At 43.5% G+C, this 21960-nt stretch overlaps 1 protein-coding gene across 5 annotated transcripts in view; it reads right to left on the reverse strand.

The window, feature by feature from the left end:
- Ntrk3 (neurotrophic receptor tyrosine kinase 3) overlaps positions 1–21960 on the reverse strand; it is a 379071-nt gene that overhangs the window by 47720 nt on the left and 309391 nt on the right. For all 5 annotated transcript variants that reach the window (XM_051148743.1, XM_051148741.1, XM_051148747.1 and 2 more), the window contains 3 exons: positions 20498–20628; positions 10620–10792; positions 7178–7421 (listed from right to left, as the gene is read on the reverse strand). In XM_051148743.1, the coding sequence (XP_051004700.1) occupies positions 7178–7421; positions 10620–10792; positions 20498–20628 (548 nt within the window). The remainder of the gene's footprint in view (positions 1–7177; positions 7422–10619; positions 10793–20497; positions 20629–21960) is intronic.

A 21960-nucleotide genomic window follows, 5' to 3' on the forward strand; every position in this document is an offset into this window, starting at 1 on the left:
GCAGAAGCAGGCGGATCTCTGTGAGTTTGAGGCCAGCCTTGGCTATGAAGTTAGTCTGGGACAGCTAAGGCTACATAGAGAAACCCTGTCTCAAAAAACAAAACAAAACAACAACAACAACAACAAATCCCTTCAAATGAGGCCAGTATCCCTCAAAGGCCAGCCTGCACAGCTGCCAATACTTCCTCTACTGTTTAGCAATCAGGTGTCCACACTCCTGCTTGACATACCAGGCGAGGAAGAGTGATTCCCTCATTCTACGTTTAGTGTCCAACTAAAGTGGTGTAGACTGAGCAATGGTCCAACTCCAGCAGCTCCCAGCCTTATTTCTACCCCTAGGGGAACAACTTGTCTGATTGGCTAAGACCAATCCTTATAAAGTCTGCTCCTTGTGATGAGGGCCAGCTCCCATCGGAAAGTCAACTGGGGGCAGCGGGTTAGGTGGGTGAGGGGCTGAGATGCCTAATCTAAGACTCCAGTATGAGCAACCCCACAGTGGCTGCACAGTTAGAGCACCATCAGCAACCGTTTGCTGTTCAACCACCCACTAGAACTGTCCTCATCCAGGCTCATCTTCAGTGGCTTCAGAACATGTGGACTGTGCAGTCGAGAAAGGTTTCCATTGATAGGTGAGCCTCCCGAGATCCAAACATTGAGCAGGAAGCATGAGGGCACCCTGTGATTATGGAACTCACTTGACTTTAATTGACATCACTAGATTTTAAAGGGAAAAGCAAATGGCAAGCCATTTCATAGATGGCTGGCTCTCCTCCACAGCCTGTTACTGCTTGGCTTTCATCAAAGAAGGTCTTTCCAGCTGATGGTAAGGAACACCTAACCAAGCCACAGAGAGTCCTTGGGCTTTCCCCTCAGGTGACTCAGAACCAGCCACCATTCTTACTCTTATAAAACTGGAAAGCACATTCTGGTCAAGTAGGCCCTGCTCCAACCTCAGGTCTCAGTTATAATAATAGCATCGCTTCCCTCCCCAGCTCTCCAGTTGGAGTAGCCCTGGACCCTTGTTTTCTCTCCAGAAACTCACTACAGTAGTCAAGGTAGGCCATAAACTCCTTTAGGCTTCTCTGGGAAGCTCTGAGCCCTCAAAAGATGAAAATCAAGTAAAACGACCCATAAGAATCACACTTATAGTTTCACCCATGTGTGAACTCTCAGCTGGAGACTCTTTCTGGTTTTTGTGAGAGATCTACATCTACTGTAGGCAGCACTTGGTAGTTTGGGTGTAGATATTAGTTAGAATTTGATGTATGCTCTGGCTTCTTCCTTAACTGCCATGGATCCATAAGCCAGGCTTCTGTAGTCAGTCTTTCTTCCCTGTTTCTCTCCTGAGTGTGTTTTCTTTTCTTTTGAATATTGTTTTTATTCTAATGTTATATAGTACTTTGCCCATATGTATGTCTGAGCATTGCTTGTGTGCATGGTGCTGGTGGAAGCCGACAAAAGGCATCTTATGCCTGAAACTGGACTCACAGATCTTATGAGCAACCATGGTGGTGCTAGAAATGGAATCTAAGTCCTCTGGAAGAGAAGCCAGTGCTCCTAACTGCTGAGCCGTATTTCCAGCTCTAGATATACCTTTGTAACTGAGGCCCCCATTAATGTCAAACATTCTTCCTTTTCCTGTCTTTCCCATAGGCTGTGTGAATCAAAGCATCTCTGTGGCAGGTAGGCCAAGTCCTCCTTGACTTAGAAATTTGTTTGCAGTCAGAGTAAGAGGAGCAATAGAATAAGGATGTCTTGTTCTTTCTTTCCTTGTATGTCACCAGACATGGGATATGCTGTTTGAATAGAATGTTAGAAGAGACACTGTCTTTTCTTCCCTCTTGAGATGGTCAGCTACCCACCAGAAACTTCTTTTCCATGTGAAACACTGATGTCCTCCAATTCTCAGCTTCCCTTATAAATCCTGGAACCATATGACTTGGTTCTATTAAGAAGGGAAGTGATGACTCCATGTCTAGCCCATGGTCATAACAACATCATGTCCCTCTTTCATTCCAGCTGGCTACAAAAGGCATAAGTGCTTAGAGTGACTAAGGCAAAGAGCAGATCTGCATTAGCCTGCATGACAGTGCCACCTCCAGCCGATTCTCCTGTAAACACTGCCATGTGACCTGGAAATGAGCTCCTATTTGTGTTGGATTGCTGTGTGTTGTGTTTCCCACTTATTTGTTACAGGCATCAACTGTATTAGCTAAGACCGTAGCAAATATTTTGTTCAGAATAGAGAAATCATTTGTATTTTAGCTCTAATAATAATAACTGTGATTGTTTCAATTAAGCTGCTTTAGCATCATAAGATATATATATATATATATATATATATATATATATATATATATATATATATATATATATATATTCATAATCTGTATGGCTAATGCAGGTGTTAGGGCCTATTAGCACCATTTTACTATTGGAGACACACAAAGGATAAATAACTTATCCAAGGCAAGTTTTAGAAACAGAGATTCAGATCAAAGAGTCTACCATCTTCATCATTGTAAGGAGCATAGAATGCTCCCATAGAATGAGCTATTCTACCACCAAATCATCTTGTCCTAAATTATTCCCATGTTCAGTGGGCTACTGTTCCTAACCCGTCCAAGAGTTACTGAAAACTTGGTCCGAGAATTCTCATCTTGGCACGCAGTGCTGTATTATCAGCTGTCAGGCCTATTTTATGGTTAGAACCACACTCCTAACCTAAAGCACACATGCCAGCCTCAAACAGCCCAGATCACTACTCACTCCCCTGCCTCCGCAGGACATTCTTCCCAGATGCTGCACCTTCTTGTTTAGGAAAAGCTTGGCCATGATTGCAAACAGATCATTTTGCAGTGATGGGTATCTGATTGCCTGTGAGCGCCTAGTCTGGTCTGATCCATTTCCTGCTTACGCTGAAACACATACTATTTTCCTACACTGATAATTGTATTAACTCTGCCAAGTGCCAGGTATGGGGCTAAGCACAAGGGACAGCAGAGTGAATCCACTTTGAGCTCTCTGGACCATTGCATCTATCCTCTCCACTCTTGTCCCTTCCAGATCTCAATGAACTGCCCCCTTCTCAGATAAACACACCGGAAAATACATCTGCTCTTCAGCCTTAACCTGCTCTTGTTTGGGATGTCTGAAATGTCATTTAACTCTAGACCTAGAGATCTAGAGATCAGCAGTCTCTTTGAGTTCTCTGAAGATCTAAGTGGTATCTGCAAATTCGTCTTTGTCAAAGCTCGTTTACAGGCCCTCTTGGAAACATCTATGAGTCACAGGAGGAAAGGGTGGCTGCCATCCAGCCCATTGTAAGAAGAGAAGAAACTGCACCACTGCTTTGATGCGGGCATGTTTGTTTTTTCTCAATCTAAATGTGTAACAGGAAATTTGGCAGTTCACCTTTGTAAATCATTTGCATACCATTCATGTATGAACCAGATGGCACCTCGTTGTTTTAAGAAATTAAAAATGAAAAGGGAAAATCATAAGAAGAACCTCATCTTTATCTCTCTTCCTGACTGCCTGTGTACACGCTAGAATATTCACAGAGCAAGCAAGGCTGACAGACACATACATTGGCATAGGCATGCCTGTGAACATGTGTGCATGCATGAGTGTACACATATACATACACACACACACAGAGGCCTAAATTATATGTGTTTATCTATATTAGCAAGTTGAGTAGTCAGCAAGTTCATAGTCCTAGTAATTAAGAATGGTAGAGCAACACAAATTTGACCCGGGTTACAGAGAGCATCCCTTCATGGTGTTCTGTCTATCTGATAAATCACCACATTCCTTGCAGCCTTAGCCAGTGTATACTGAACAGGAAGGTCTTACATAAATCTTTCAAACATAGACATAGCTCTATGATTTGGAAGCAAGAACATATAAACACTGGCCAGAAGAAGGGCAATGCTGATGACCCGCTATTTCTATGGAGGTTGAAACCTTGGAAGGAATGTTCCTTGAGGTGATCATCTTGACCCTACTCCTTTGGGGGCAGCTATATGAGCCTAGTTTATTTTCCAGTGGTCAGGAGTTCCTCTTTCTGATCCAAGAATCACATCTGGAAATGAGACTATTTTCTGAGCGTTCTTGTTTTGGGTGTGAGGAGTGCTGAGGAGACAGTAAAAATAATAGTTTGTCTAGTAAGGATTGCCTTACAGCCTCTTCACACAGACTAACTTGCTTAACATAAACACACCTCTGCTGAGTAAATATTTTTGTCCTAATTTTCAAAATAAGAAACTTAACAGAGACACTGAGCGCATGATGCTGATGACGGCTAAAATTAGGGAGCAGACATAGCTGACATTAGCTCAAACATAAAGATTCTTTAGCAACAATGAAGTCTTCCAAAGAGGATAAGACTTCAAGGGACATTGTTTGGGACCTTAGGCATATGTATTTCTGTCTTTCATTTTTTAAGATTCATAGCAAGGAGGTGTAAACATACATCAAGGCATTGTGAGTGAGCAAGTATAGCGAGATTATCCAATGTGTTCTTTGAGTGTGGCTGCTGTAGATTTCTCTACGAGCTGTGCTGAACATTCACCTTCTTTATTCCATACTTCTTTAGAACTAAAGACATACATTTTCATTAAAAAAAAAAAAGATCTCTTCATTTTTTAAATTTTACATACATTGGTATTCTGCCTGCTTCTATGTGTGAGGGTGTTACATCCTCTGGAACTGAGGTCACAGACAGTTGTGAGCTCCAATGTGAGCGCTGGGAATTGAATCCAGGTCCTTTGGAAGAGCAACCAGTGTTTTTAACCACTGAGCCATCTCTCCAGCCCCAAAGACACACATTTTCAAGCCATCTAGCCTCCACTCCCTGCCTGACTTAGAGCTCATGAAGATGGAATTTAAGACTCCTGGACTGTGGACAATTCCCATTGACCTCACTTCCTCAAATTTGTCCTGACAGCCAAAGAAATGAGATGGGTTTTCCCCTTGATGTTTCCCTAGGAGCAAGAGTAAAGTTAACGGCTGCTAAAACAAGAGTCAAGGTGTGCCACTTAGAGTGTGCTCTTTTTTTTATGTTTTTTTACCTTTAAGCCAAAGGAGAAATATTAAGTACAACCTAAGAAGCCAGTTTTAAAGCTCAGCTTGTATATTCTGGTCTGATATGGTTTGCTAAAACCTGGCAGAATCCATAGAGACCAACAAAATGTAATTCAATTATCTTCCTTGCACAAAAAAAGGAAATCCAAACAAAACCCAGTAAGCCTTCCTTATGTTCTTATCAGCACGTTATCTTGACAGGTCTTCCCTGACCTGTGTGTGGGAGCCCTGCATCATGCTTTCTCTCCTAGTTCTGGGGATACTTGAGAGGGTGGGTGGCTAAAGCTGGTCACTTTGCTAGGGACACTCTGCTTTCTCCAGAATTGGTTTATTTTGCCTCTTGTGTGTTAGTAATAGTATGTCACTTGCCACTCTTTGGTTGAACCATGAATAAGACACTGTCTAGCCATAAAAGGCATTTTTTATAACATTCCACTCTCCTTAGCTCTGTTACTAAAGTGGAGTTCTTTGAGTAATCAGTATCATATCTGAGTGATCAATCATGCCTCACAAAGTCACCAGGAACATCCAAATAAACCCAACAAGTATGTTCTTGCCAGCCTCTGACTCCAGCCTCCTGGAATACCAAGGTCAGGCCATCAGGATCATCATAGTTCACAATGTGATCATTTGTTTCCTACCAGGACTAGAAATTGGCTCCCATTCTCCTGTTATGAATGGAATGTTTACATTTCCTTAGTCCTCAAGCTAAAACAAACATTTGGTTCATAGCAGGAGAATGGCAGGTAATGGTATGAGGAGCACGATTTGATGGTGAAATTTTTTAGATGTCATTAGAACATTAGCTTTCATTAGAATTAGGGATCTCATAAAAGGGACCTTTGCTTCTTCTACCACAGGAGGACACAACAAGAAGACCACTTATGTGCTATGTAGCCAGCCTTCACCAGACATGGAAGCTGCCTGAGTCCCTGGAAACTTGTGAAATACTATTGTGTGGTCAGACCCTCCATGGTTTGTGGCATTTTGCTCAAGTGTCACAGATGAAGATGATCTCTGTTTCATAATATTGTCCTTCTTCCTCCTATGCCATAAATCTAAACTTCTCCCTTAGTCAAGGTGCCCAAAGTAAGTATTCCATATTTTAACATTTTTCTCCATCTTGTTTTTTTTTTTTTTTTTTTTTCAGAGAGACCTCTCTCTGTGTAGACTGGTCTTAATCTCTAGATCCACCTGCTTCAGCCACCCACTCCCTTCAGGTGGGTGCCAGTATGGGCAGCTTCAATCTTCCTTATTGCAGAAAAAGGTATACCCCAATGACATGAACCATCTGTGGGTATCAAGTGGTGCCTAGGTTTCTCTTCCTTAGCAAAGAGATGATCATTCACCTTGAGCCTAGCCATAGTAACATGAAAAAATCTTCAGTGTTCTCTGATGAGGAGATTCCCCAAAAATGAAAGTAAATCCTGATTCTGGGACAAAGTAAGATTTTATACAGGAGGTGGATAACTATATGCAAATGCTTCCTCACAATCAGCCTTTCTCTAGGGCCATGTTCTATGCAAAGCCAGAAATTGACAAGATACCTCGTTTCCCCAAAACCAGTATGATTATGTTTAACAACGTGCTAAACGCCTCTAGTTTACTTTGGGTTCCACTTCCCATAAAGATCTACCTTTGGAAACAAGATTACCCTCTCATGATCATGAGAAAATTCCAGAGGATAAAACATATCCTGAATGAGGCTAGATCAGGGGATGGGTTTGAATATTAATATAGCACCAAGTTAGACTGTCTGGATGTGCATTTGAACATACAGCTATCTGTACTCAACTCTGTTTGCATAAAGAATGAACAGGGATGCAGTAAGACTGTAAAGTGCAAGTTATTGTGATGTATAGACAGAGCCCAGTCTAACGTCAAAGAGTAAGGAGGAATGGCCTGCCATGATAATCATACACTGATATGCCAAGATGCAACACTGGCTGAAAGATAACTGTTGAGTGCATATGTGAGCATGCGTGTGCATACATGTGCACCATAGTGACAGGGTTAATGGACAATGACAGACATGTAAGCAAGGCACTAGCTCAGCAACTGAGTCCTGCAGCTGGGAAAGCCTCCTTACCCTGTAGTAATCAGTACTGTAGACGTCTCTGGACATCCCAAAATCTCCAATCTTCACCAGTAAGTTGGCTCCAACCAGGCAGTTTCTGGTGGCTAGATCCCGGTGCACGAAGTGCTGGGAGGCCAGGTACACCATGCCTGAAGCTATCTGACTGGCAATGTGGAGCATCTGAGAGAGTCCTAGCTCGCCCTTGGCCTGGCGTGGCTGCCCATCCACAAGGATCATCGCATCCGGCCCATGGGCTCTGCAAGGGGAGGAAGGAAGAAGCAGAGAGAAATCAGCAGATCAATGGCAAAGACATTGTGGTTTTCAGTGCTCTGGAAGATCCTGCAGAAATAAAGAAAATTCCCTTTCCAGGCTACCTGTGCCTATTTCTATCTACCCATATAGCAAGTGAAACTCTGGGTGAAACTACAAGATCCCCACAAAGATGACATAGACATATTCAAAATGTAACAGGGCGCAAACCTTCTCTTTCCCTATCCACCTACCGCCGAGGGTCTTCCCTAGTGCTAGGTGCTTATTATAGAGTAATTAATAAAGTAACCACTAACCATTTCTATATGCCAAGCACTATTCTGAGAGTTTTAAATACGTTCGTTTAATCTTCCTATCCTGATTTTTTTTTTTAATTGAGGCCCAAGATCAGAAAGCTCCACCAAAGTCCTAGATATCTCAGAGTAGCTATATGATAGTCAAAGTTTTATCTGCAAATTATTATCTATGATTATAAAAGAGAACTGCCAAAGGGGGCATCAAGAAGGATTTTAAATAGATCTTATGACCCTGCCCCCGAGATCTCTGATTGGCTAGGCAGTGTTCATTTAATTTGCATTCCTGACAAGCTCCCTGTACTGGTGCTGTTGACAAGCAGTCTGCAAACCCAGCTATTAGTGGTATGAGATTAGCTCCATACTCTTAACCATTCCACAACAGCAAAAGCAAGGCAGGGTAAAGAAACCCTTTGACTCTAAAACAGAGGTCTTGGGAGCTCAACACTCCCTCCTTGCTAAATTCAAGGCTGGCTGTGTTATGACAACACCCTGCCCTGTCAGATCGGTCACTTTTAGTGTTCACTCTTTCCTGCAGAAAACCCAATGAGGCATAACCACACCCAGGGCCCTTATTTATGAAGTGGAGGACCAACAAGCCCTGGTGTACTGCGAGGCCCCAGCCTGCTTTACTGCTTCTCCAATTTCCACTGAAAGGCTCCATTAAATAGGAGCACACTCTGTTTATTATCTTTGGTGGGCTTCCCCCTCCCTCCTTAGGAAAGCAGCTGCATCAGCTAGCCAGGGATGAGTCGGGAGGCCAGGTCCCACTCTAGTATACCAGGACATACTCCTGCCGGTCCCAAACACCACCGACCAGGAGATATGCTAGCAGGCAAACTCATTCTGGGGAGTCAACGGAACATTTGGGAGAGCAGCCCGTAAGCCAGCTCCTAGAGAGGGTTTGCATGGAGCTTTGGGAGAGTTTACCCTTGATTAACAGATCCTAGAATGTCGGTAGCCCCTGGGAATCTGGGATGCAAGTTGCCACAAAATGCCTGGAGAGACTGCTGTTGCCTTTAATTTGACTAGACTCCCCCACACTGTCTTCAGGAAGTGACTTCAAAGACAGACTCAGAAGTATTTAAATTATTCTTATAATCCTGCCATGGAGAATCAAGTGGTGAGTAACTCTTTGAAGAGACACCTTCTTGGCATGTGTATCTGTTGTGGCTCCAAAACATTCAAGGCTTCCAGAGACTCGTGTGTCTTAACATTTGGGATTTACTGATGGAACATCTTTAGGAGATTAGAAACCCCTGAGAAGTGAACCCTTGCTAGAAGAAGGGGGTCACTGGTCCACATGGAGGTATTATATGCTTTAGAACCCAAACTTTTTCTGCCCCAAATTATCTGTACTCCTGACTGCAGATACTATGTTACCTCACATGTTAGCACTATGTCTTCTGCTGTGATGAATGGCATCCCTTCAAACTGTAAGCCAAAATAAACCCTCCCATCCCTATGTGACCTCTTATCAAGTAGTTGCTCACAAGTGGTAAGAGCTGTTACTACTTCTTTTGGTTTGTGCTTTCTTTTCTCATAACTTTGTATTTCTCTTGCCCTAGACTTTACTCTTGCTTCTCCCCCTTTCTCTTTCTTCTGCTTTGTTTTCTTCATCTTTCCTTGATCCTAAGAGACATGCAGGAGCTTTGTTGAGCCTTCCTGTTGAACTTGGGACTGGAGAATCAGCTGTATCTCTGGAGAATGTGTTGTGGTGTAAAATAGGGCAGAGGGGAGAAGCACAAGATGAGGGAGATTCTGTACCTCAGGTGATGTATCATCTGGACTGGAAGCCAGATGATCGATAGCTCTTATAAAGTAATAATAATAGAAGTGATTTTTTTACAAAGCTGTCATTGGTTCACTACCTAGCTACATGCAAGATACATCCAGGCATTATTCAACTCCATGAAGCAGTTATAACTTGATCCAGTTATAATTAAGATAAGCCCCCCTCTTATGCTAAGGATTGAGTTCTCCAGGAATCAACTCCACTATGAATTCAAGTTCCAGAGACTTCGAGAATCTTGTGAGCTTTCTCAGGATCTCCAGGACAGTTATTTTGAAATCAAACTCATAAGGAGAGATCTAAGGACTCTACCCAGTCTGGCTTTCCGCTTTTCTTTTCAAACGTCTGCAGATTAACAAGCAGAATTTACCTGAATACAAAATGCCCTTTCTTTGTCGCTCACCTCTACTATGTAATAAAGTCTATAATTTCATAACTTCGCGTTCATCACCAAAAAGTCTCTGGCTGTGGGATTTTCAGGATGGCTGTAGAAGGGTAATCCTGCTCGGCTAGTGAGATAGTTAAGATATTTGACACTTAGGGGTAAGAGAGCAGGTAGCCCTAGAATCAAGGTTGTGAGTCTTAACCTCATGCTTCTTCTCAGTCCATCTGGGAACCAAGAAGAAAAGTACGGGTGTTTCACCATGGCTACAATAGCTTAAGTCCCTCTGTTAAGGAGATAACACATGAGATGAAACTTTTAGGTCTTGGGATGTAGCTCTGTGAGTGCGTGCTTGCCTAGTATCAGCAAACCCTGGGTTCCATCCTCAGCACCACGCAACCAGTCGTAGCAGCGCACACCTGAAATCTGAGAACACATAAGATAGAGGCAAAGAGGATCTGAAGTTTAAGGCCGTTCTCAGCTATATAGTGAGCATGAGGCCGGAAAGAATCAACAAAGGGGAGAGGAGAGCAAGGGGGATGGGTGGCGAGAAGGAGAGCAATATGATGGAAGAGGGAAGGGAAAGGCAGGTGCTTTTGATGTGTCTTCCTCAGACTTGTGTTCACAGTGGCAAGTATGATTTCTGACCACAGAGAAGACTCCAAGGGCTCAGCAGGACTAAGGGAGAGGAACAAGTAGGCTGTCCATCTTTCTTACCTGAGGAATTTGTTAAGGTCTCCATGCTTCATGTATTCGAAGACCATGATGAGCGGGTCGCCATCACCACACACCCCATAGAACTTGACGATATGTTCATGCTGCAGGTTAGTGAGCAGCTCGGCCTCCCTCTGGAAATCCTTCCTGGCAGCCAAGGTGGGATCCTTCAGGGCCTGAAAGCCACACAACATCGGTTTTCAGCAACCAGGGTGCAGAGAGCTATCTTCTCCAGCTAGTGAAAACTGCTAGCACATCTGTCCGGAGACGCAATGAATACGATCTGTTTCAAAGCATGAAGGCAAAGCGTACTGCGGAAGCCCTTCTTCATTCAGCGTGTTGATTCCTGTCAAAGGAGAGTCCCACATTCCAGGCTCTGGCCTGTGACTTTAATCTGTGTTCCTCTATGATCCCCGAGCCTCCCTCGGTATGAATGGTAGGAAACAAGCTGTGAGTGGAAGACCTGACAGACTCCTGTTCCTAATGCTTCCTTTACAGAACAAGTTCCTCTAATACACTAGACTGAACAGCATCACCACAGTCGCTCTATCTTTGTAAGTCGCTACACACTCAGAGCACAGAGAGCTGTATTTTCCAGCTGGTGAAAACTTTTATAAGATCCTTCTGGACCCACACTGAGTATGATTGGGTAATGTCATGGCGCTCCCTCATTCTTTGGAGGACTAGTGTCTAATGGTGAAAGAGGCTGTATTCACAGAGGAAAATGAGCCCTTGTCTTGTAAAAGGCACTGTGTTCTCCAACCAAAGGTTCATCAGAAGTGCTGTGGGGAAAGTGGGGTGGCAGTTAACATATGGAAGCCTCAGATGCGCACAGGACCAGGGACACAAGTCCCAGTGCAGAATGACGGGGTGAGTAAATGGGGGATACTCTGTCAAGATTCTATGACTCTGTCATATAGGGATTGTAGACCCAAGTGTGATCCAGAGAGAAGTACAGACCTGGCCATTTCTAATTCCAGGAAGATGAATACAGCAGGAGTGTACAACACCCAGTTTGGGTTTTTGCCATCAGAAGGGCAGTGTGACCCCGAAAATAAACATATTTAATGTGTATATGAGACAATGAGCAGGGAACTACTGTGATACCTAATCTTGGTTGTCAGTTTGATACACCCTGGAAAAGGGGGGGGGGGTGTCATTGAGAAGTTGCCTCCATCAGACTGGCCTATGAATGTGTCTGTGTGGCATTTTCTTAATTATTAATTGATGTAGAAGGGGTTAGCCCACTGTGGGTAGTGCTACTCCAGGGCAGCTGCTCTTGTGCTGTGGGGGAAAAAAAGATAACTGATGTTAACTTAGGAGCAAGCTGGTGAGCAGCATTCTCCATGGTCTCTGCTTTGAGTTCCTGCCTTAAGTTCTTGCCCCAGCTTCCATGATGAACTGCAATGGACTGCGTTGCTTTGGGTCATGGTGTTTATCACAGTTACAAAAACCAAACTGGAACAGCCATCCTGAGGATGGGCAAGGCTGTCCAAAAGGAAGGATAGTCTGTTCAGAGAAGAAGCCTATGCAGGTGTTGCCATACATTTCCCCACCACCACCACCACCTCAACCCCAGCACCATCACTGCATTAAGGTCATAAAGCAAATGCATCAAATAATGACCACTATATAATCAAGAAGGAAGTATAAAACCAGAATGCTGATCTCAGGTCATCACAACACTTAAGTGACTTGCACTCTCTCTGCTAGATGTGAGGCCTTTTCTGGTGATTCAGACAAAATGATCTGCCATGTAAATGCTGCAAGTCCTCCATAACCAGAGATCTCCCTCCATTTGTAGGCAGTCTCGTGGCTTGAAATCTGTTTGGATTCCCAAACTGTAGTGCATGAACCTGCAAAGGCTGTACTGAGTGAGCCTTGACAGCATCTCCGTAACTACTGCACATCAGGGTGACAGAGGCGTAGCAGGAAAACACTGTCCGCCCCTTCAGGTCCCCAGTGCACATTTCTGTAGCTGGAGAAACTGAGGTCTAGCCTGTTTGAGAACCAGCCCATATTCAAACATTTTAAATGATAAGAAGTGTAGCAGACCTGAGCAGTCCTTTGCTGAGATTCATAATATGCAAGACTCCAGCAGCAATAGCTTCCAGGGCCATCAAAACAAGTATGACTTCCTGACCTAAGCCCCACCCCAACTACAACCAGCATCACCTTCCCTTCTTGGGGAAAATTTAAAGATTTCACTAGGAAAAAAAAGGTTTTCAATTAAATGGCCTACCGACAAAAATACTACAAGTTACTTAGCACACCTTTCTATTTAACACATGAGAAAATTGAGGTCCACAAGGAGTATGCAGTTTGCCAAAGATTACACCACAAGCAATGGGTTGGATCCAGAATCCAGAATACTTTCCACCCAGCCTATCTACTTGAATTAATTTACTTGAGTTATAGAGGAACTTGTTAATAAATAGACAAGTCCCCTAGAGAGTAGTAGGCAGAAGAAAGGATGTATAAGTGTAAGAAATGGCTTGGGAAAGAGAGAGTGTGGGCTGACAGCAGAACAGTTAATCCAGTAATGACTGCCAGGCAGAAAGGCCAAAGACAGTAATAAAGTGAGATTCACTCTCTCAGCCCAGTGGTGATTTTTACCAGACCTTCTTTCTCCTCTGTTTCTGTCTCTCTGTCTGACTCTGCCTCTCTATGTGTGTCTGTGTCTGTCTCTCTGTCTGTCTGTCTGTCTGTCTCTCTCTCTCTCTCTCTCTCTCTCTCTCTCTCTCTCTCTCTCTCTCTCTCTCTCTCTCTCTCTCTCTCTCTCTCTTTCTCTCTCTCTCTGACAAGAGTTTTATGCAATGTAGCTAAGAATGACCCTTATTCCTGCTTCTACCTCCAAAGTCCTAAGATTTACAACCACGCTCCACCATGTTTTAATTTTTATGCATTGTTGAGGATTGAACTCATGACTTTGTGCATGACAGGGAAGAATCCTGTCAACTGAGCTACAGCCCTTGCTCCCAACACATATAATGCGATGTGATGATCACTTCAACCCTGGGTTGGGTGTACCTAGGAGTAAAGGAAGACCTGAATTGGCCACCCGCCACCAGAACAAAGCCTTGCCAGCCAAAGTGTCATGGGGGAACAATCACCTTTCCAGGTGACCCACATCCCCACCACAGCCCTAAGCTACATGGAGTAAGAAGTGGGCATAAAAATGACCAAGTGTGACTCATTTATTTTCACGAGCAAGGGGAAAGAAATCAGAGGCACCCAGCATGGGTGGGATGGGAAAATATGAAGATTTATGTGAACACTGGATTTATGGGAGACAAAAGTAGATCAAATTTGGGAGCAGCCAAATGGCCTCTCCCCGCCGCTTTAAATCATTCCCTCCCACAGCCCTGACATCAGTGGCAGCCATAGGATATTTCTGCTCTCAGCCCTTGAGCAGTAGCAGCCAGTGCCCGTCCCTCAGGCTGGCACCCTGGACTGCAAGCCAGACAGAGTTCCTCTTGAGAGATGGGGCTCAATGCAGCCGCTGTCTCCAGGGCTCCCACATCCTTTCCTCTTCCTTCACACTGGGTTTTCCAACTGGTGGGTCAAACCTGAAGTTCCTATGTAACTGTCAAAGTGAGGGGTGTAGCAACTGGGGGCCAGAGCTATCAGTGGCCACACAGTCCCCAGGGACTAATGCAACTGGGACAGAGATGACAGGAGAATAATGGGGAGGGAAACTGGGCCAAAGGTTCTCTGGCCCCACTCATGGGATTCTATATCTAATACCTCCTTGGTTGCTGGGCAACTGCAAAATGGGTCACCGCTAAGTGGCATGGGATGGAGTTCATGCTTATCATAGCCACCAACTGTTGGCACAGGAAAGAGGGTCTTGCCATGCAGTGTGAAGCTGGAGACATTTCTGACTGGGCCCCTTGTGGTCTCATCCTCCACATGCACCAGCTCCTGTGAGAAGCTTAGCCCTGGGCAAGGGTTTCAGCTGGGCTGTTTACCATAACAGGGCGAGGCTGCAACAAACGTGCTCAACTGCCCAACCCATTCCCAGACATTTATTGTCTTCATTCTGGCCAACTGCTGCCTCCCATTTGCCTTTTCTCTGGTAGGGAGAAGATATTTCAAGAAACGTTCTCTTTGGGATTTCATTAACATCTCACAACTCATTTTTATCATGCACAGAGGAAGATGCACACTTCTGAGTGCTCAACCATGCATTCACATACAACCAATCTATGTTAATTGTTAAAATCATTTTTATTTTAGTCCCTCAACACCTGCTGTCATTTCCCCTTGGTGAGATGTACAGATTTACAGGGGAGAGAGAGATACAGAGCTGCTACATGAACAGATGCCCCTTTCTCATGTGCCACTGGTTTCCCTTTGTCATCAGAGTGAAATCTCAACTTCTTAATATTCATGGGCTCAAGATGTTAGCTATGCCCATCCCCCTCTAGTTCCTCTACCCAACTCCATGCCCCCCCTCATTTATTGTGCTTCTATCTCACTGACCTTTCTGTACCCTTGCACTTTTATCTGCCTCAGGACCTTTTCATTTGATGTTCTTTTGGTCACAAAGGCCTTCAGCAGAGCTGTAGAGCTATGAATAGGCTGGTACTGGCCATCAACTCTGCAAAGCCTATTGACCTGTGTCATGGGACCCTGAGCCTTCAGTGCTGGTCATCTACAGAGATACTTCTGTCCCCAAGAGATCTTTACCAGGAATCCACTGTGATTACTCACAAATTTACTTATGAGAGTTAAAGCTAACCATGTGATCACTTGATGCAATGAAATATTATTTAAAAAACAATTACATATGAGTTTCCATAATCCTCAGCATGAATACTTTGGGAAGACTTGCTAAAGGTCAGTGCTGAAAAACAATTAGCAGTGTAAGAAAAAGCATTTGAAAAATTGAGAAAACAGTAAAAAGCTGAGATTTAAAGAAACCTCTTTAGTGTGGAAGGATCAGCATCAGAGAGACCATGGGCGCTCTAAATCTAGCTCTACCGATAATGTACCATGTGGCCTGTGGCTACTTAATAATATCAAGAGATTGCATATTTTTCCTAAAATAAAGTACAATCCAATTCTAAACAGCATAGTCAAATATTAGCACAGTATTTTACAAACACTGGAATAGTTTTTAAGGTCACTACTTTTGGTGGGCTTTTGGGTTTTTCTTTTCTCTATTTTCAATATTATATTTTAATTACAATCTTTCTCCTTTCCCTTTCCTCTCTCCAAACTCTCCCATATACCTCTCCCCACTCTCCTTCAAATTCATGGCCTCTTTTTTTCATCTATTATTATTGCACATATATATTTGTACATGCATGCACTTATTCCTCCAAACAGGCTGCTGAGTTCTCATAATGTTACTTGTCTGTATGTTTTCAGGGATGATCATTATAACGACCAATGGGTGTGTTCTTCTCTGGTGAAGATGGCCTCTCTCACTCCCAGCATTTCTCAGTAGCCTATAATTCTTAGATATCACTACTGAAGGTGTGTTGACTGACACTGACTGTTCTCTCCAGACTGTCCTAGGAGCACTGGACAATGTCAGGGGCATTTTTGGTTGTCACAGTAGGAACTGGCATCTACTGGACAGAGACCAAAAAAAAAAAAAAAAAAAAAAAAAAAAAAAAGCTGATAAACGCTACACAAGAAAATCAACATCTTACCAATGGGGAACTATCTCATTCTGCTAAAAGTGCTGAAGCTAAGACATCCTGTACTAAACTTTGTAAATGACAAATAAAAATATATTAACCCCTCTAAAACCCTGAAATTCTATCCTCAGAATGTTTCATGAACACTTTCATTTCTTGTTCCAACTTAAATCATTATAACTGGAAATCATGAGCATTCCACACAGATCAAAACAAACCTCCAATCCCAGAGAAATCCAAATGCTGAGGCTCAGATGTATTAAAAGAAATATCATGCAAAATGTAAGTTGTGAAAACTGTCAAAGCAAGAATATGAATTCCTGCAGACCAGACCCATGTTTATTTTGAAATAAGGATATTCTCCAAAAAAATGAAGAAATAATTGCTTCTTATAAAAATAATATATAAGCCAGCAAGATAGCACAGAGGGAAAAGGTACTTGTCAACAAGCCAGAAGATATGGGTTGAGTCTCCTGGACTTATGTGGTAGAAGAAGAGAGTCAACTACTAAAAAAATATTCCTCTGTCCCCCACACATTCCGGTACTGTGCACACTAATAAATAAAGTGTATGATCAACATAGATGTACGTCAGGCATGGTAACATATGCCTATAATCCTAGCACTGGGAGACAGAGGCAGGAGGATAACTGTAAGTCTGAAATCAGGCTGGGCTACACAGAAAGCTCCAGGTCGGCCAGGGCTACACAGTGGGAGCCATCTCAAAAGGGAAAAAAGAAAAAGACAAACCACCAATATAGACAATAAAAACAAGGGTAAGTAAGACAGAAGGCTAAAATAACAAAAGTTAGAAACCAATTTGGTGCCTTGAAAATAAATCACATGGTCACTAAAGTTAAAAAAAAAAAAATACTCCACAAACAGAAAAATTCAAACAAAGTAAAGCATAGGAATTGTCCTGTGTACTGGAAGAGCATTGAGAGTTGCTCAGGACAGAACACAGAATGACAGAGAGAGGAAAGCTAGAAGGGGGAGAGAGACAGAGAGAGAGACAGAGAGAGAGAGAGGAGAGAGAGAGAGAGAGAGAGAGAGAGAGAGGAGGGAGGGAGGGAGAATAGAGATAGATAGAAGAGAGAGAGAGAGATATAATAGAGAGAGAGAGATATAGAGTTTCTTGAACAAGATTTTTTAGCCCCAATGCTGTGTCACTTGATTGGTTATTAAATGACTATATAAGGTGATATCACTAATTTTAAACTATGAGTTGTGCTCCATATAATCCTTGACATCTGATGGTCAGAAGAAAACACATTTAGACCTTAGAATTTTGACCTTTCTTGAGGCTACTAAAATGTGATCCAATTCTCTCTTAATATAGAAGGTGGCAGCAGGGAGCCATAGCTCCATGTTAACTATGAGATAACCAAGGAGACAGTCCTTGTTCATTGCGTACTGCATAGGTAGGAGATGATGAACAATTTATCTATCATCTATCTATTCTCTCTCTCTCTCTCTCTCTCTCTCTCTCTCTCTCTCTCTCTCTCTCTCTCTGTGTGTGTGTGTGTGTGTGTGTGTGTGTGTGTGTGTATGTGTGTGTGGGTGTGGGTGTGTGTGTGTGTGTGGGTGTGTATATCTAACTATCTGTTTATCTATTTATCACCTATGAATTTATCTATCTATTCCATACAGAATCTCAGTTATGTAGCCCAGGCTAACACCAAACTCCTGATCCTCCTGAATCTGCCTCTTGAGTACTGGGATTACAGCCCTGTGCTACCAGAACTGGCACTGTCTCAAGATATCTTCAATTTATGACGGGCATTGAGAAGTTGTTCCACTGCATGTGTAGGAGCATCTGGAGTTTAGTGTCTTGTTTATACACAAATCATTCTCGGTATTGTCCTGTCTTCCATTTGTTTTGCAGGTGTTTGTCTTGCCCCCCCCCCCCAGCAGGCTGCAAGCACCTTAAAAAAAAACCAAAACAGGCTGTGCTTGCCACACCTTTGTTCCTATCATAGCAACTGCTGGGCAAAAAAATACTCACCAACAGATTGAAAACCCACACCCAATTTCAAGGTTACCTAATCTTGGGTTATGCTTGCTGGTATCCTCCAGAAGTACAGAATTAACCAGCATCAACCTGAGAGTAGAGTCAAGAGAAAGGGTTGTAAAAAGAGGAGACTCCAGAAAGGACAGATTGCAGGGCACTCCCATTCCTGGGTGGTCTTGGAGAAGATAGAACTCTCTCGAGGGCTGCAAGCAGGGCTAGGCAGCTCCATGGCTTGACAAATGGTGTCAAATTCCAGAGCACTCATCTCATGAGTTTCCCAGACCCCATGGAGAGAAGGAGATCCTTTGGAAAGGATGCAACCAGAAACACATTTTTTCTGCCTCACACATTCTGGCAAGTGCCTCTCTGTGCCAGACTTCCCACAGACCTGACCCATGGTTCTCAGTCACTGTTTTATCTCCTGCTGAAAATTCCCAAACTGGTTTCTCTGACACTTCCCAGGCAGACACTAGGACAGTAGATAAGAGTCATCCCACTCAACATGACAGAAAAGAGGAGATACTAAACTTAAGGATAAAATTAGAAACCTTTCCACAAACCTGGCCCAAGACACTCAAGTTCATTCCAAGAATGTACAGTAACAATAATTATTAGCCTTTTGTGGAACAAATTCTAGGTACTAATTTTCAAAACAGAGATCAGTTATCTATGGCTGTTTTTGTGAGTATTTTGGAGGAAGCTGCTCATGCCTGGTTTGTGCGATGTCTGTGCTGCTTTCCCACTGCACGGGCAGTTTGCGAGATGCAGCAGCACATAGCTGTCAAATATTTAGATATACTCCTTGGTCCTTTAGAGAAAAAAAAATGGTAAGTTTATAGCTAATAAAAGCTTAGAGGATCATGTATAATATGCCTAAGGATATCAGGGTTATCAACATCAGGAATAAAGACAGATTAAAAACAACTACTGCTCTTTTTTTTTTTTTTTTTTTTTTTTAGCATTTACTTAGTCACCAACATCCTTCAGTGTGGAAAACTAAAGCCCACTTCAGTTCCTCCCAAGGTTATGCAGCCGATCAGTGAAGGATTTAGGATTTGTGCCCAAGCTCTCATTCTGATGCTATGCTATGCGGTACCCTGACCTACAGTGTCTGCGTCTGTGAAAATGGTTCATCCTCAATGGGCAGAGACGGCCTACATATAGCTATTCATGACTGTGGAGACAGAGAACAAAAGGCAAAGCTACATAAACTGATGATGGAGTTTCCTTCAGACCACTCAGGACTAAGGACAGGATGGTTCTCAGGTCCTAATGAGTGACGTCAGTGATCGTGGTTCCCATCCCCATCTCCAAGACCATTTGACATTCCAGAATATCATGCAAACTCCATGAAGACCCCAGAACATTCTGGCACATGTAAGGAGGCTTCTCCGTTGTTCTCTTCATTCTATGGTTTGTGAATCTACCTGACTTTTTTTTTTTTTTCTGTGAACATGTCAATGAAAGGAGGAGGCCATTCCATTCTCCTGACTTTATATTTTGGTTCTAGGCCTCAGTGGATCCACCTGACGCTTGTTCTGTGAACACACCGAGACATGTCGAGAACTGGTGCACAGAGACAAGGCCTTCTGCTGAAGCATGCTGCAGGAGGGAAACCGATGGGAACAAAGCTTCTTCCGCACTGCCCCAGCATCCCATCTGCAGCAGCAAACCTGCCTGGAGCCTCGCTGGTCCACAGTCCTGTGGTTAGAGGCCCTCCTGTGACTGCAGTTACCCTCTGAATGTACTCCTGAGATCTAAACTCAGGGGACATAGCAGGAATTTTGAAATTTATCCCAACCTCACCAGTTCCAGGTGCTAATTGTGTGATCACATCAACCCTATCTTCCTCTATTCCTTATGATGTCTAGTACCTTTGAGATGGGGCTCCCCTGACTCATCAGACTGCCCCCTTTTATCCAGGTCTGCCCCTGAGACTCCCTATCCACAAGTCATTGAAAGAGAGTGACCTAAAGCTCCCTTACAGTCTGAGCCTCTCACAGGCAGGGGTTGTCACCAGGCGTAGCCTCCTTACATATTGCAGTTCTTGACCTCTAAAACCAAAGTCTCATTTTATCGAATGGAAACTTCATTGACTCTAGGAAAAGGGCCCTTGATGGAATGAATCTGAGACCAGTTTAACACCTCCTTCTCAATGGCCCTCCACCTTACTGGACCATTACCAGCCCTATTCAGTTGCCCATGTGCCCTAGGGTTTACCTTCACTGCCACAAGCATCTTGTCTTTGGTGGGACTTAAATTGTAGCACTCAGCCAGGAAGACCTTTCCAAAGGCCCCCTCACCCAGTTCTCTCTTCAACACGATGTCTCTCCTCTTGATGTGCTGGACATCTGTAGAAGTATCACAAAGGGGACAGGAAGTTAGAGTCAGTCATCCATCGGGACGGCAGTATTCCAAGATACTTCTGAGTCCACAATGGGAAGGGCCAAATGTCGTCAATATCCCAGTTTGGGCACAGAGATTGTCGTGGCTTTATGGGTTAAGTCTGACACGGTATTAAATTTCAGCTCTGTGCCAGACTAGCTGCTGACCGCTGTCCACCTCGGATTCCTTGAATGAAGACCGGGGCTGATAGTAGCTTGTAGTCAGGACAGTACACAAGTCAGTGATGCCACTGAACACAGGCATGTCCTGTGGTGCTGCATGGATGGGAGAACTCCATGACAATCCTGCCAATTTTGTTTTTGTTTTTGTTTTTTCAGTATGGGAGAGTTATTTAATCCCAGAGACTCAATTTTCTCATTTTAAAAATAGGGTTCTCAATAATACCTTCCTCACTGAAGCCCTGTGATGAAATGAGATAATCCAGTTAAGAGGTTGGCTCAGTGCCTGAGAGGAACTCAGAGACATGCACTCAATAAACACATACAAAACCATACAAACATACATTCATACAATACAAGCACATGCACATATAAACACACACATACACACATATCCACACAAGTACATACACATATGCATATACACAAACATGCATACACATATATGTATACACATATATATACATATGCATGTATACATATATACATATGCACACATACATACACATGCACACACATATGCACAAATACCCAGACACAAACATGTAGACACACACACACACACACACACACACACACACACACACACACACACACACAAAACCTACCCTGTTCAGAACAGAAAACACTTATGGGTAGCTACAATTATTTCAGGAAAATCTCTAGTCAGCCAGTACTGCTTCTCTGAGAGAAAGGAAACCAATGAGATCACAAACAGCAAGTTCAAAGACAGCCTCAGAACTGGGGTCCGTGCAAAGGGAAGAGCTGCCAGTACCTCTGCTAATTTAGCAACCTAATTAAAGTGTGTCTGCCAGGGGAGAGCAAAGCTGTGACCTCAGCCCTCCCATCTCTTTGGAAAGAATGCTACCGAGGAATTGGACAAGCAGGGGGCTGGTGATGAAAGGAGTGAGGTGGGGATTACTCACCGACCTTCACATGAATCGTTCAATAGGCAAAAGCCCATTAAATACCTGTATCAACATTATGAAGCATGTGGCCAAGCTGGCAGAGAAGATCTTCTCAAATGACCTTGTCGCACAGTGAAAGCTAAAGGTGAAAGAACCGTGGTAGACTTTTCCCACAGTTGAAGAGCCATGTGACAGTGACAGAGGGGCCTGG

Source organism: Acomys russatus, chromosome 7 (assembly GCF_903995435.1).
Source record: "Acomys russatus chromosome 7, mAcoRus1.1, whole genome shotgun sequence".
NCBI lineage: Eukaryota > Metazoa > Chordata > Mammalia > Rodentia > Muridae > Acomys > Acomys russatus.